Source organism: Bombus pyrosoma, linkage group LG7, assembly GCF_014825855.1.
Source record: "Bombus pyrosoma isolate SC7728 linkage group LG7, ASM1482585v1, whole genome shotgun sequence".
NCBI lineage: Eukaryota > Metazoa > Arthropoda > Insecta > Hymenoptera > Apidae > Bombus > Bombus pyrosoma.
This window is the reverse complement of record NC_057776.1, coordinates 8,345,328-8,361,530: the sequence shown is the minus strand read 5'-3', so window position 1 is coordinate 8,361,530 and position 16,203 is coordinate 8,345,328. Positions and strand designations below refer to the sequence as shown.

Below are 16,203 nucleotides of genomic sequence, written 5' to 3'. Positions count from 1 at the left end.
AGCTGATGACAGGTATAAATCCAGTCTTAATACCGATAAACGGTATATTTTTAAACATAACATATAAAAAAGGTTTATTATTAGGATAACACAATAATCCAATCCTAAGAAAGGTTCATTAATGTTAACAAAAATGTCCTAATTACCGAAATTTTTTATTGTCGTATTTATTAGCAAAATCTGGTTATTTACTATTTATTTCTTTTTTTTTAAATAAACGGCGAACCACAAGAAATTTCAAGATAATGATCGCGTCTAGCTCTTCGATTATCCGTACGATGATTCAATTATTCTTACGATTGTAATTGTACTCGAACATCATCAATGACGTAGCGTGCCAGCGAAAATTAATGATCAATAGCATCGAAGATTAGATATTTTCAAGCTTTTGTCGTAAAGTTTGCCGTAAAAGTCGATTGACACAAAGATCCATCACATTTTCAATACAAATGCGAGACATCGTTCGGTCACCACAATCGGTTATGGAAGCCAGTTGATTTCAAGCGATTCAGCGTTAATCGACTGCATCGTACATTCAACGTCGAACGGAAGTCATCGAGAGACAGCAACACGCTATCAATTATTAATGAATCTCGACCTCGATTCCTTTGCCGAAGTTGTTGACCAGTGTAATCGTTGCCACGTACAGACGGCTTGTAAGCGACATTACGATACAACGTCCTCTCGGTGGATGTAATCGAACGAATCAAATTAATTGAAAAGAAAGACCAATGCTCGACGAATCGAACGATCGTCTGGAATTAATTTACGGGGAATTTATTCATCCTTTGATCAAGTCGTGACCTCATGATTCAAGAATCTCTTTTACGTGTCCTCAGTTTTGTTTCACTTACGAAATACACACTTTCAATTTTTTTTCAATTCGACGATTGTGTCAGGTTTAATGGTCGTGTCACGTAGAATCATTATTACCGCGGTATAATTTGTTAATCGGCTATTTAATTTTCGTACGGTATCGTGATGTGGCTCACGAAAGTACTTAAACACTTATAGAAACGTCTTCTGAGTACACTATGTAGGTATATTTTATTCGTAAAAATGTTGTGCGGTAAGCGGTCAAATATTTTTGTAGCCACTGTATGTTACAACGTTTGATCCTTTTGTTCTGCTTTCTCTTGGCAAAACGCAGTGCAACCACGACAGTTTCTTATTACACACGCACACACACACTATTGTGATGCAAGATGTACGCGTTTGATGATGAAATTATAACGAGCTGTGTTCTCGACCGTTAAATAAGGGTATGTGCTACGAGTGTTGGCCTTTAGGCGAGCGTATAATCAAAAATAGAAAACTCTGACGAGTAAGAAAAAACTGGATAAGCTTACGTAAAAGAAATTAACTAAACGAATTGGTAAATTAATTGCTGGAAATAAATGAAAAGAACACACAAGGATCGATACGATCGCATTTATATTGCAGTGAAAATGGTAAATAGTCAGGCTACACTAGCTGAAACTCGAAGTTGTTAATGGAAATCTTGTTTAGTTGACCAACATTTACACGAATAATTACGAACGAACAGATTAGAATTTAACTAATTTCAGACGTATCTCGATGTGTTTGGTTAATAGAAATTGTAAATCACATAATTAAATAATTCGTATAAAATTTAAAGGAAGATTAGGACATTAAACCGTGCAACGATCGCGCTATTCGAGCATTGAAATCTCCAGTTCCTGCAGTGTGCTGTGACGAGGCAAGTAAAAACATTCTACATAAAATGACCAATAAATTACACGTATTACGTATAACACTGAAGTCACTACAATAGATTACACGGTATCAGATTTTTCTGAACGTTGTTGATACATGTATATACCTTCAAACATTCCCGTGTAAACGCCAGAGAACGTTTACCCACGGAAACTTTCTTTTTCGCAACGATTCAAAGGACGCGTCCTCGGAATTCTTTCTATTAAGACTATGTATAAAAACGAGGAAAAGAACCCTTTCCATTATACGTTTAATGGCACAATATCGTCTGAGCAAAGTGTTTCCCGACGTTTAAAGGAACGACGTGCACGCACGTGTATACTCATCGCTCACGAGCGTGTAAATATCGCGTTATCGCCAATGAAATTTGTTACGGCCGTGGTTCTCATAAATGGAAAAAAGAAGAAAAAAGGGAAGAAGGCGGAGGATGAGTCGCACGGCGATTCTTATCAGCGATCCTGCTCTTCTTTCGCCGGTTGCTTCTCGCGAGGTCGTCTTCCTCTTCGAGGCCGTCACGTTGCAGTCGTTTCAAGAGCAACGCCCAGCCAGGGTTTACATCCTTCTGACGGCAAGAAACGAAGAGATGCCGAGGAAGGGACGCGAGTAAGAAGCGGATAACGAGGTGAAGGAGAGAAGAAGGAAGGAGGAACGGTCATCAGCGGAAAGATTAAGAGGAGGAGCAAGGACCTTCGGCAAAACCGGTCATCGTTGTTTGTTCGTTCGCGTAAACGCGTCTTCCACCTCGAGGAGGAGATCGCGCGGTACCATTACTCGCGTCGTAGATCTGCTCCGTAGATTTTACGAGACACCGTGAATAAATTCCATGTACCTGCGATATGACGCGAGCTTCGTTTGCCGTGTTCTTGAATCGCTCGATTACACGCCGCTTCGTTACCGATCATATCTTCTGACCGTTAGAGCAAGTTGCTGCCTTTTCGTTAAAATGTTCTCCAATGCTGCGACATTCAGGCTCATGAGTTGCAAACCTATCTACGATCCTTTCAATTACGTTCTCCTTGATTTTCTTAGTAGGGGGGCAGAATTATTCAGTTCTCTTCTCCTTAAGTAAATGATAAATATATCTCTTTGGAAATATCGCCAGTTTAATAGCAGAATCTATGTATGAGAAATTTAAACGAGTAAAACTGCACATAATACGTAGAAGTGTATAAAATATTAAAAAATCTCTGGTAATAGTTAGAAGCTCGGCTTACATTTCATTTCTTTCGTTGTAGTTACAAAAGTATACATTTGCGTAAGTATCCGCAATTTGTTAATAATTATGAATGTTGTAATTAAAGATAAAGGAGGTTAAATTTCTTTCGTATAAGAATTTTCATTTCCTCAAAATAATTCTTTAAGTATATTTAATGTTCTCGTTGCACCCACGCTATTTATGAAAAACATCGAAAGTTGTAGTCATCGCATGACTTTCGAATTTCCTGAGAGAATGGAGAGTTGTGGATCGGATGGATATGCAAACACACGGAATAACTTTCACGTTACCACGGTCGATCTTGTAAGTTCCGGTGGGTGGCGTGGGTGTTCATCAGGTGGACGTTCATGGTGCGTTAGCACGAAGATCGACCTTACCCAGATCGATCGATGAACCTCGATCGCCACCGCCTTCTACGCCCACGCGAAACTGCATGCGATTGAAACTGGTCAATTGCCCAGTTTGATGTTATAACATCCGAAGATACGCCCATTTTCGAAACTCGTTTTTTCTATTCATGACATCATCCACTTACCATTTAAGTCCATAGCGTGGCTAATTAATTATGTAATAGGGGATACTAATAGATAGATATTAAAAGACTCGTCATTTAGAAAAGCTGAATAAATGTTCTATTGATATAAAAAAGGAGAAATACTTTTTAACGTTTCAACTATCATCATAGCTAATAATAAAATTTAGAATTACCAAATGGCTACAAGAAAGAATCATATTGCGATGCGTAAATATCGAACATATTCTCGTGAAAAAATTTAAAGAAAACGATAGTTCTATCTGGTTCCCAGTAAGTTTAATGTGTTTGACCACAAAGACTGTCGGAGTCCACGGATTTGCGATGATTCTAGCTGAATCTTGTAATTCATACGTCGTGGAAAGCCTCAGGTAAGTCTCATAGACATTCTAAGTCAACTATTTGCCTCCCTAAACCTCGTCAAAAGGAGAAGACAAGAGAAGTAGGCGCGAGAATGAATCTCATGCGCGGCCGCTCACGTGATGGATAAATAAGCAAGCACTCTCGAGTTGAAGCACTTGCCCCGGTACTCACTTGGCATACGCTTTCTCCAGAAGAGCCGGCCAGAATTGATCACTGTGACGACTTTGCACGAAAGCCAGCCGTCCGTGAATCGCCGGTAGCCTGTCGTCGACGAGAACTTCGACCCATGCGCCGCACCACCACAACCGGAACCTGAAGACTCCTGCGTATTCAGCCGTTGGTGACCCAGGTGGTTCTCCGCTGTTCCCGAATCCTTGATCAGCTGGTACCACCCTGTAGAAAAGTCCCTTGCTCAAGTGCAGAACGCCCAGGCAAGAAACTAGCCATTTGTCACCTGAATTTAAGAATAAAGTGTTGAAAGTTCTAATAACTGTAATGGATAAAATAAATAATTATAATAATTATAAAATAAAAATATTATTAATTGTACAACTATAAAAACATATCTAACAAATTTACGGATTTTTATACAAGTCTTTTGTGGGATATTTCTTCGTAATTTGAATAAAATCTAGATATTAGTTGTACAATGTATACCAGAAGGATTTGACAATTTTTTAGCTAAGTTTTACAGTATAGGACTTCATCTTCTGCGCTATTAATAACGAATATTCCCGGTAATGATTATGTAAGTAAGCAGAAGTAAGAAGATATAAACGAATGTTTGACTAACGAGGCTTACGAAATTACTCTTATCCTGAATGAACTTTTACTGAATGGAAATGAAGACTTATATGTAAATTGTAGGTGCATTGATCTTCGAAAGATATAGTATCTAAACAATGGCAGACGTACAAGTGTGTTTCATGAACTAGGCAAATTATAACTGCATTTTCTCCTTTGCACGTGTTCTCTATTCATCGCACATCGATTCAACAGACACGAAACTAACCATATTACGATCCAAATAAATTCTTTTTAAGTGTATTCCGTGCGAGCTACGAGTGTTCTGTTATCGTTAATTAATCAGTTGTAGAATCACGAGAAATCTCTGTAATTGCATTGTTCCTTATTACTCGTTACATTATTCGAACTTATTAGAGAATAGTAAATAATGACCGAAAGTAAAAGGGTATTAATACACGTAAATGCAATAAATTGACGTACAACTTTTCCTTTCCTCGTGTCCCATAATTAAACAGGAAAATGTTTAACAAGCGAGCTGCATAATTCCTGATTAGACCTTCGAAAACGAAAGTTAACCGAGCAATAAAGCCGTCGCGGTGTTCGATCGCAGAAAATGTTCTCACGACGTTACGACACATGCCGACCGAAGATTAAGAATCTGTTTCGCTCCTCTACGAAGTTCATCAGGGCTCTGTTCCATAATTTATCGAATAACTTAAGCGCCTCTCTTTCTCTTACATTCTTATTCATGCATTCTCACGTTCGCTTCTATTCAAACGAAAAAAAAAAGAAAAAAGAAAAGAACCACACGTGCATTGTTACGCAACGCCTTACCAGAGCATAGCAGCTTAATTATTCGACTTCCGAGAGAGAAACCAAAGTCGATCGTCCCGATCGAAAACACGACCGGTTCGAGGTAAAAACCTCGTAAATATATCGAATCACGTAAGTACATGTTGACGACATTAAAAATATCATCGATCGACGAGTTTTTTTCGATTCGCCAAAAATAAACTGCCGTTAAAGAAAGCCTCAAAATTATCCCGAGATTGACGAGGAGAAAAATCTCCGAGCGGTTGCGACATACCGACCGGTACAAAAATAGGATAATTTGCACACGCGTGTCCGGCTCTCACGATTTTCTCTTTGAAATTAACATGCGCCGACGAGATTGGCGTTAACGCGGCGACGATCGGACATTTTGCCGCGACCCGATTAAATTGTGTCTCTATTCAAACGGTGAATGCATCGATCCACTTTCACTAGAGCCACAACCGCGATGACGACGAGACCCGGTTCCGAACCGCAACGATTACAGATGAGCTAACCGGTGTCCAGTTTTCAGCGGGTAAACAAATATTTTTCCTCGAACCTGTCCGTTCCTACAAGCTTGGACGAGGAATAATATCCACGATACCGTGTCCATTGTAATTATGCTTCGAGTTGGGCTCGACGTTTGCGCTGACATCGGTGTCAAGAGCTGGAAATACATTGTGCAAGAGAGTACAACCGATTATGGAGATGTACATGGCTTAAAATCAGATTTTACGAGGGACATTCCTGGTTCGATAATACCTAAATATTACTACATACATATAGTACCATGTCGGAATTTTTATTATAGTATCTTTGGAAGGACCGAGAGATACAGGTAATTTCAATATGAAAATAAAGATATAATTAGACATATACGTGTTAAAATAAAAGTAATTAAAAATATAAAGTACCCAAGGTGCAATATAATTTAATGATTATGACGTTTACTCGATCTATCGTGACATATATAATTCGAAATATGAATTTTAATAAAATATGTCTGTAATAAAGTACTCAAAATATGATATAATTCGAGTTTAATATAGTTTTCCTTATTATACACGTGATTAATAAGTATCAATTTCATTTTATGATTTGAACATCCACTTATGCCTATCCTAACTGTATCAAGTGTCCCATGATTTATGAACGGTAGTGTACATTCTCTCATTTTCTATTTTATAACATCCATCATTCATTTCACGTAACTTACTTGGATATCTTCAAGACAATCTTGTAATTTTATTGAATCGTGGGGTATAATTTGTAAATAGCGCGAAAGTGATTCGCAAAGATCAAACAATCGGCTTTCTCCGACTGGTAAGAAAATAAGAGATACTCATCAACGAATCGTAATTATAAAGCGTAACAACACGCGCGTAATTCGTTGTTTTTATTATAATGTTTCTCTCATATATTAAACGTTTAAATAATTGTTACCACGGTCGCGTTACACCCGCATTTTTCTCATTGGAACGTAAATATGTATGCCAGCGCTTGTAGAGCGGAAAAGAAGGTGCCTCGATTATTCAAATAAACGAGAAAGAATGGTTGTCTACAATTCATCGTGCAGACCTGTAATTCTATTGTCCAGCCTCTCTCAAACTTGAATTCTAATTCTTTCCACGTTCTCGAAATACTCACTGCCTCTACGAATTTTTAATTTCCAACATTTAGTGCGTTTCTTACATCGAAAAGGAAGAAATGTCGTCAAAACGAAGAAAATATTTTATCCGATGGACTATTCTCGCGTTTGATACAAAAACTTCGACCTCAAAGACCAAAAATTCCAATCTCAATCTCAATTTTATCGAATATTCAATCATATCAACTTCTAGATAAAAAATTTATCTTTTGAATAAAAAATCCATTTCTTTTACGTCCGCGAATAATTCGAAGTCGATTAATTTTTAACAGTGTATGCGATTATATATTTTATCTTTCATTATCCATACCCTGACAATCAAATCTCAATACTTGTCAAGTTGTAATGTTGTATTATCGTCCAAATTAAAAATTTTAACGACTCGTAATTTGCATCTTGTCTTCCATTACACGTGCATGAATAACATCTCTACACTTCGATTCTAATTTTATCAAATAGCAAAACATGATATCGTTCAGCTTAAAAATCCATTTTCTGAATGAAGGAGTCGGCTTCTTTTGCATCATCCGTGGAGAATTTTCAACGATTTGCAATTTGTATTTTATCCTCCGTTACACGTGTGTTAATGGCTGGAAACAGTGAAACAGCAAGATACTCGGTTCTATCGACCTGTCGCATCGCGGTCGACGAGTTGCGACGCCAAGTATAGTAAGAGAACTCGGACGCATCGCGAACTTAATCTCCGTTTTATGGGGAGCCGGTGTAGGTAATTCACGAGCATCGTAACAGCATCGTGGACGGAAGTCGAGCGATCCGGGAATTCGTGCAAACGCGTTTCTCGAAGACGACGCGTTCACAGCACCGTGTCCCGTTACCGTGCATAAGTACGTAAGAGTACGGGCGCAAGCGGGCAAGGATTACCACGACACGTGATCGTTTCTTTTTGACCTACATTAAGGCGATTCAAATTGCTCCTGTTACGAAATAAGCTGATTCCAATGTGACAGAGATGTTCGATCGTTTTATGACTTCTATACAGATTTTTTACAATTTTTACAATTTTACAAAATTTACAATTTTTATACAGATTTGCCGTGGAATGTTTTCTCTGCTGTCTTTATTGTATATTTGGTTTATTTCTGAAAATATCCGCCTGGACGGTGGATTTTTTAAATAATTTTCATGCTTTATATCACGTTTCTCGAAAAGTTTGATTTTTAGGAAAATAAGCAAACTGTGCATTAATTCACTAAACTTAAGTGCTTCCAAATAGAATTTTTCTCGCCAACTTTTGATTATATAATAATAAAATCTGGTTCTTTGTATTTCTTGTAAATTTTGGAACAACCAATTTCTAATTCTTATATAATTCAAGAAATTGTACTTCTCATAAACTTTGAATTCCTCAAATAATAAAAGTACAGATTCCATGTGCCAATGATTTTCATTTCGATAATTATAATATTACATTTCGATAATTCTTGAAAACTGAAAGTAAACGGTAATCATGAAATCGTTAGTTTTTTAATATTCAGAGTTGTTGACTTCCACATTCTTACGGGGTGAGTACCAAAAAGAGGAGCTGCACGAGGTAGCCATACGATTATCATACAATAGCGATGAGTTCGGTTATTCGTTAATTAAATCGCCGGGAATATTGATTATACCGGTATACGGTCGTAAGTGTCGTGCCCCGAAGAAAGTTCGTTTGGATCTAACAGCTTCGAGCCATAAGTATCGTAGAAACGACCACGCTATACATATCTCCCACGTTCTTCAAAGGTTACCAGAGTCACTTTCAGGGTTTGTAGGATTTCGAGGTCGTTCATAGAAAGACTTGACAAGCATGTCGACTCGCATAATATATCTATGACAATAATAACGTCAGGTTATTAAATGGCAAATTATAGTAGTCGTAGCTAATCTGAAACATGCGAAAGTGTCTCAGTGATGTTACGAAACGGTAAAACATAATTTAACAATGAAAACGTGTGACTTCGTTATACCTTTCAAAAGTTCAATAAAATTATTACGAAGAAACAATACACATGTAGAGTTAAACACTGATATAAAATAATTCAAATTTAAGATTCGGGTAGCTTATACGAGATAAGATAATATACATAACTGTTTGAATAAAATACTGTAAACCGTGCTCGCTTCAGTTTTTGTTAGGAAATCAACCAAGGTGAAGTGATTCATTGATTCACGCATGTGCACGAATGTGAACCATATCATTAGGTTTGATCATGAGAAGATTCTTTGCGCCAGAAGGAAGAACGAAACAGAACGACTTGATTTTATTATGCTTCCGCGTTCATTTTATTTATCGGAACTGTTTCGCTTTGATTTATGATGAACTGATAGATGCGTGCAAAATATTATATAATAATGATGATAATTTAAATTAGAAAATAGAAGTTTGATTTCCAAACTTACCCATTTTCCCGGGAATTACGTCGAACTGAGCTGGTGTGTCGTTGACAAATATTGGACGATTGCATAATTCCTAAAAAAGAAGAAACGGAAATACGGTTATTCGTCTCTAACATCCTTACTTCATATATAATTCTTCGAATTCTTCATCTTTAGTGGCACTTAATATTATTACATAGAACTTTTATGCCACATTGATTCCTGCGAAAAGTTTAGAGCAATTAAGAAATTTATTTTATATCGTGGTATTCAGAAGTTATCCGACTGAAACCGACTCAGTCACAGAACAAAGGCTGATTATATAATGCTTCGTTTTATCTTCTACAACGTATAATTATTCTCAGACGGACGTGGAATGCAACTCGCAACGGGCTCTTTGCTTTATCGAAACCTACGGAGCAAACTTTTTACAGCGTCCTTGTTTTTTGTCGTCCCTTCTGGAACTTAGAAACGGTTTCCACGTTGCTTCCGGTTTCGGAAGAAACATTTCCGCAGAATTCCTCGCGATCACACGACGTAAGATTTAGACTGGCAACGTAACGTGACAGATAGTCGTTAATTACCGCTAATTACAATCCTCTAACATGACTCGAGCGTTTGCCGTTCGTCATTTATATTTTCATTGCCACGTTCGTTCCACTTTTACCGTGGCACTTCCGATTTCAATTAACGAATAAATCTTTCACGATCAAACGTGTAACTTAATGATGCTTTTCTACAATCCCGTAAGATTGGTCGATAATTCGCTCGACAAATTAACAACGATAACGATATGCAACAGGTCTTGTCAAAAGCGAAAAACAGTTCTAAAAAAAACATATTAAATTTTGAAACTTTGAATCTTTTTCCATATTACACAAATGCGTAGACATCCGCGATCTAACACTATGAATTAGGTACCAAAAGACTTTTAAAAAACAAGCTTTCAAAAAACGAATGCAAAATCACGTATGATATTGCGTCATAAATAGAATTTATATTACTTCTATTTAATTTATATGGTAGTCATCGATGATCTTCCTTTTCAGTACAGGACATTTAACCTGTCGTTCCTCTTCACTACTCGTGTCACGCTCACCTTCGATCCTTTCCGGTCGTAGCAAAGTGTGACACGTAAATGCGCGTCTCACGTAATACCTATTGCGTGAACGCAATTGTCGACTGTGTTGTAGAAACGCACCGATGTCACTAGCTTTTATTATGATCATTATACGCAACAAGGAGAACCATAATGTCTCGTTTCAAAGGCTAAACAGACTCCGCTTACGCGTTGGTAACCATACTTTTTGCTCTTTTTCTCGTTTCTGCGGATCATCGTAAAATTTACGTAATTAATCCGCTGAGTTACTGATCCCATGAAAATTCTTATACTTCCATTAAACGCATATTTCATTCAGAACGATCTACTTCGATAAATCTTCGAAGAATCGTTTATTACCTTTTGCTAAAAATGTTATTGCTCTTACACTCCGTTTTACTGATATATAAATGACTTGGTCATTTGTAGTTGTAGTTAAGGAAATTGCGTTACAGATATTAATCGAGCAATTTTATGTAGCGACTTTTTGCTCGGGAAGAAACCGTTAATACGTCATGTACAGTAAAGATGTTACTGCGCGATTATGAACACGGGGACGGTAAAGACATACGCTATGTGTCAAGGTTGCATACTGCCGCCGTTACGGTTCCTAGATTTCAGATTCTTTGTCCTTCCGTTTTGTAGAAATTCAGGTAAATCAATGTCACTGAGTACAGACCGCATCAATGACGGTATAAAAATTCTAATATAAGAGTGGTGAGAAATTTTGTAGAATTAGTAACAATTCAAAGATCTACCGCAACCTAAGGCATTGTAATCGGAAGACATACACGCAAGCTCCTTGGTCTCATGAAATCCTAAAGCAGTGGGACTATGAAGTTATATTTGAATTAATCTTGAGCCACAAAATTTCAATTCAGGAAGCATGACGAGATCTTGAAACTCAGCTGGAGTCGATATGAATTCATTGGATATCGGGCTGAGCCGCCTTGGAGCTGTAGAATTGGATAAAACTAACCCAAGTTCATAAGCAGATTGTTGGATACAAATAATATCTACCATCCTGGATAGGAAAAATCTCACAACAGGAAACTATGAGATCGTAGAATATCCTGAACTTAACCCATAGGACGACATAGGTAAACCCATAAGAACGACGTCATGAATAAAAGAACACCTTAAGATAAGGAAGTATTGAATTATGAAATGGCTGGAGATCGAATGACTTTGAACTTTTGAATCTCCGAAGAAAAGTAAAAGACGAATGGGATATCTTTTATTCTTAATGAAGTAATACTAAACTATACGAGATGATAATTAGGTAGAAAAATTACCTTTGGTCTCTTCCATTGAAACTGAAACGGAGGCGTTTGATGGTAGAAGACCGACGTCTGCGTGGCTGGAAATTCTGGGTCTTCCCATAATTCACCTCGTTTCAAGCACGAACGCTTGATTCGTTCGTACTCGCTCATTACGTCCTGCAACAATAGAATTCCATTCGTTAGCTACGGCAATTAGTCGGACTTTTAGTATCTCCGCACGCATTTACTTTCTGTTCTTTGATTCGCGCATGCAAAATTATTACATAACAGTCCATCTGAATTTATCAACAATATTTTTACAACTAGTAGGTCTTTCACGATTGAATCTGGTTTAGTATATTATATTCTTAATTAATATTTATGGCAAGCTGCGTATGGAAGGTGAGAAACTAACCGTACACGTCGTTTATTCGACGCTTCCCATACTTAAAGCGCTATTATAACCATTATCACGATGGAATTCCTCCACGGATTTCCATTCGTAACGTTACGTGAAATAATTTTAAATATTAATATTCTATCGTCGGCAGCATCAACGTGTAAATTACGTAAGATAGCGAGCACCGTGAACATCAGGCGCATTAAAAACGTTTATTACGACCTCGATAGGATGTGATAACGCGTTTCAAGACCTCATCGAAGAACCATTGTATCGAGGTCAACACTTTCTCTCCTGACTGGAAGTCTTCGTTGCTCAGACAACGTTTTCCTTTATAACCGCAAGCAAACTCATTGCGATCGGCGGAAAAAATATTTTTAGTAATCATTAACCGTAAAACAAAGAGGCAATTTACAATTTGTATCCGAAGGCGTCATAATCAGTGGGAAAGTGGTACAAACGTGTCTTTATTAAAAACGAGTAAATATGAAACAAACGACGCATAACATGGATAGCCGAGTCTCTCAGAAACCAAACTGACGAATTCCACTTTTTACTAATTTCTTAATTTCGTTACATAAGTACATGATTAATATTCGATTCTCAAGAAACAAATGACTTACTTTCGTAAGTTCATTTATCACAAAAGGATAATATAAAGAATGGTAAATTCTAAGGTAGATTTAAAAAGCAGTGTTTATAACATCGTCAATTTCCTCTACTTTTTAATCTATGGACTTTGTTACTGCAGCTTGTGAGCGGTTCGATAAATTTCTAAAGATTAAAGATTTCGTTATTCGAGCCACTTTTCCTCCGGTTCATCCACGAAAGTTTATTACGATAAAACTTAACCATAATCTTATTCTATATCGTGAGCTTCTTTAAGCTAAACTTTATTCTATATTATCTTAAAAACATGGCCCTTTAGATGTGACGTTGCACATATCTTTCACGTTGTAAATTACAACTAGCGTTAATAGAAAATGATGCGAATAGATCATGAACGAATTCATTCTTTCATTTTAACAGAAAGACATAATTATTTCATGCAATTGGTGCTTATATTGTCATCACTTCCGTCATTTTGTTAATCAAACGTAACGACAGGACGTAATAATTATATATCGACCAACTTTCTACAAAAATTATATCATAAATATTTTGTAACAGCAAACATAACCGTGGACATACTACTTTCCTCCCTTTCTAATAATACACGAGGTTTCTTCTGTAAAGATCGTAACGCAGATCGCAGAAATGTGCGATCTCTCGAGGCAAAAGTACAAACGCTTTCGAATCTTAACGAATCGACGATTTCCCCTTGGCGAATCGTCCATCTGCTATTACTCAAAATCATCGTCACGGAAGAGATGCGAGAACTAGCCTAGGTATTGGCGATTTGCACGCGCGAAAGGAGGATTTTCGACACGGTTGAACGAGCCGTAACACCGCACGATCATATTTTGCAACGCCGCGCGGTTGATAATATATTTTCACTGCGTGTAGGCGATAACGCGAACGGGAAGGTGCGCACACGCGTGCAAAAGTAACTCGTGAAAGCGTCACGATTGCGAAACAGGTAGAGGTAATTACAGAAGGTTGGACCCGCCACCGTTCTGACCATTGTTCCAGCCAGTCAACTAATCCGTCCGCAGAACAATCTGGTGCACCAATTAAGATCGTAACGAGTCGCTACCGCGTGCTGACTAATTAGAATGCCTTCGAGGCTCCTCCACATTGAACAATTTCAACGGTTCACAAATTTCTGTTATGTTATGTCGTTACCTCGGCATACCGGGTTAAGGCGTGCCTTCTTCTATTGTTATACCGGTTGACAAAAGGTGCGGTTACGTTGTTTGCCTTTTGCAATAGGGTTACGTTGTTTATAACGATTTCTCGCTGTCTGTTCTTGAAACAATTTGTCGGAATTTGGATTTAAATAGATCGTGTATTAGTCACATATTAGAGCTTAGCTTATATTATAGATAGAGCGCGGATATTTGTCTGTGGAAATTTATATTTTTATAGATACAAGCGAGGGAGTGGAAGGCAAAGCTATGCTCTCGCAGGCATCGACTAAAAGTTCAATTTCTTCTTTTTCTAATAAGAAAAAAATTCACCTGTAGTCGCCTGTATTGTCAAATACACGCACGCCCATATAAACATGCAAACGAGTGCTTCTCGTAAGCGATAAATTGTCGCGTAGTGCGCGCATACGCTAGGCAGAGATTTATTTTACACAATAGTTATATATATTTATATACTTTGGATATTTCACGTACTTTGCGTGCTATTTATATTCTGTGCGTATATAAATTTCCCATAAAGTTGACCCGAGACATTTTTAGGACTACAGAGAATATGATTGCATTTGGGATGCTTAGGACGACTATTTCATTCGTTGGAATTTCAAATAGGAGTTTTATATCTCGTGCCTTTTACTTAATTATAAATCCTAATATTTTCTCGCAATACGTGACGATTAATAAATTCTGCCAATCAAAACACATGATTACGATGGTGACAGGCTTATTGAATTGCTCGTTGTTCAATGAACCTAATGAGCAGGGAAATCCTCTTGTCGAACCGTGTCGTAGGTAACGCGTCCGTTGTAGCGGGATAATGATTCAGACTGTCGCTGATAAATTTTAATTCCGCAAACCGGTTTAAAGGCAGTTGTGTTTCGGTAGACCAGTAACGAAGAGGAGCTTGGACGGCTGAGCGCACAAAACCGCATTGTTTTCTTAAGGAAATCTACGAGATCTACCGTTTCTCGCGAAACAAGCCGTACGGTATGATATATTTCATTTCTCAAAACTGGCTTCACTTTCGTGCGAAATACTTTCACTCTGCCCTACCGTGTCCTCCGCTCGAAAAAAAAAATAGAACGTTCAAACCATTCGAATTTACCCTTAAGCAAATCTGCCGTCGTTGAACCGAGTAATGAGATAGTAAAAGAAACTGGTCACTTGCGACATCGTTCGCAGTTACAAGTGGCCTTGACCGATTCACGTTCAACAAAGGATTAACTGTAAGTAAGAACGATGAAACGAGAAAATGCAACATTTCGTAGAATTTAAGTCTACTATATGAAAAATTATTTTGCCATAAAGAAAATGATATACATAAAACTCGTCTCTATTCTCAGACTTGCTTTCGAGACGGTAGATAGAATATCATAACTAATCGGAGAAACGTTCTAGAATTCTGATCCAAACGATTTGGAACTCCGCAAAAATTATCCAATCGAACAGACGAAAATGCTGGCAAGAAGCCTCCGGTCAAACTTTATTTCGCAGGAAACCACGCGGACGTTTTATTTACTTTTACAGAATTACCGGTTGCCCGGTATCTTTTTTTGTCAGCAGCAGGAGTAAGGAACATCGAAGCCGCGGCGCAATCATTCGACGAAGGGAAGCATGAAGCACACTCGCGGCTTGGTATTCCGTCAGAGATAGATGCCCCTGGCACGTACCACGGGTAGAGAGAGAGAGAAAGAAAGAGAGAGAGAGAGAGAGAGAGAAAGAAAGATTTTACATTGTACGTGCCAGGTTATTCGACTTTGCCTTCCGCTAAACCGAACACTTCTCTCCGATCCACTATATATATGTTAAGCCGTATAATAGCTACCATACTCTGGTACCGGTCGGACTAGTTTCACGCTTGGTTCTCCAGCGGCCTTGGAGCGCGCCAACCACCGCTGCAAACTCGCGACGAGAAAACCTTTATGGTTTTGCCTCTCCCGAGACGACGTTGCGTCGGACCCTGTCGTGGCCTCTCTACGTGGATTCCGACTCCCCGCCTTCCGGAATTTCAGCTGTTAGGCTTCGGCTTTTATACAGTTCTACGATAGAAACGACCGACCCGGGACGCAAATTACCGACGATTCACTGCGGTGTGCCTGCAGCGCGGAATCACGCTAGTAAAACGGACCGATTGGAAATGTTCTCCTCCGCTAGGAAGGTGTGGCTCCGAATGATAAAATTTCTCGACTACGCGGGAACGTGGGT

General features: G+C 38.2%; 1 protein-coding gene across 5 annotated transcripts in view; it reads right to left on the bottom strand.

Annotated features, from left to right (window-relative positions):
* LOC122569599 (calpain-C) overlaps positions 1-16,203 on the bottom strand; it is a 38,705-nt gene that overhangs the window by 7,942 nt on the left and 14,560 nt on the right. For all 5 annotated transcript variants that reach the window (XM_043730868.1, XM_043730870.1, XM_043730867.1 and 2 more), the window contains 3 exons: positions 11,827-11,970; positions 9,457-9,526; positions 4,020-4,302 (listed from right to left, as the gene is read on the bottom strand). In XM_043730868.1, coding sequence (XP_043586803.1) covers positions 4,020-4,302; positions 9,457-9,526; positions 11,827-11,970 — 497 coding nt within the window. The remainder of the gene's footprint in view (positions 1-4,019; positions 4,303-9,456; positions 9,527-11,826; positions 11,971-16,203) is intronic.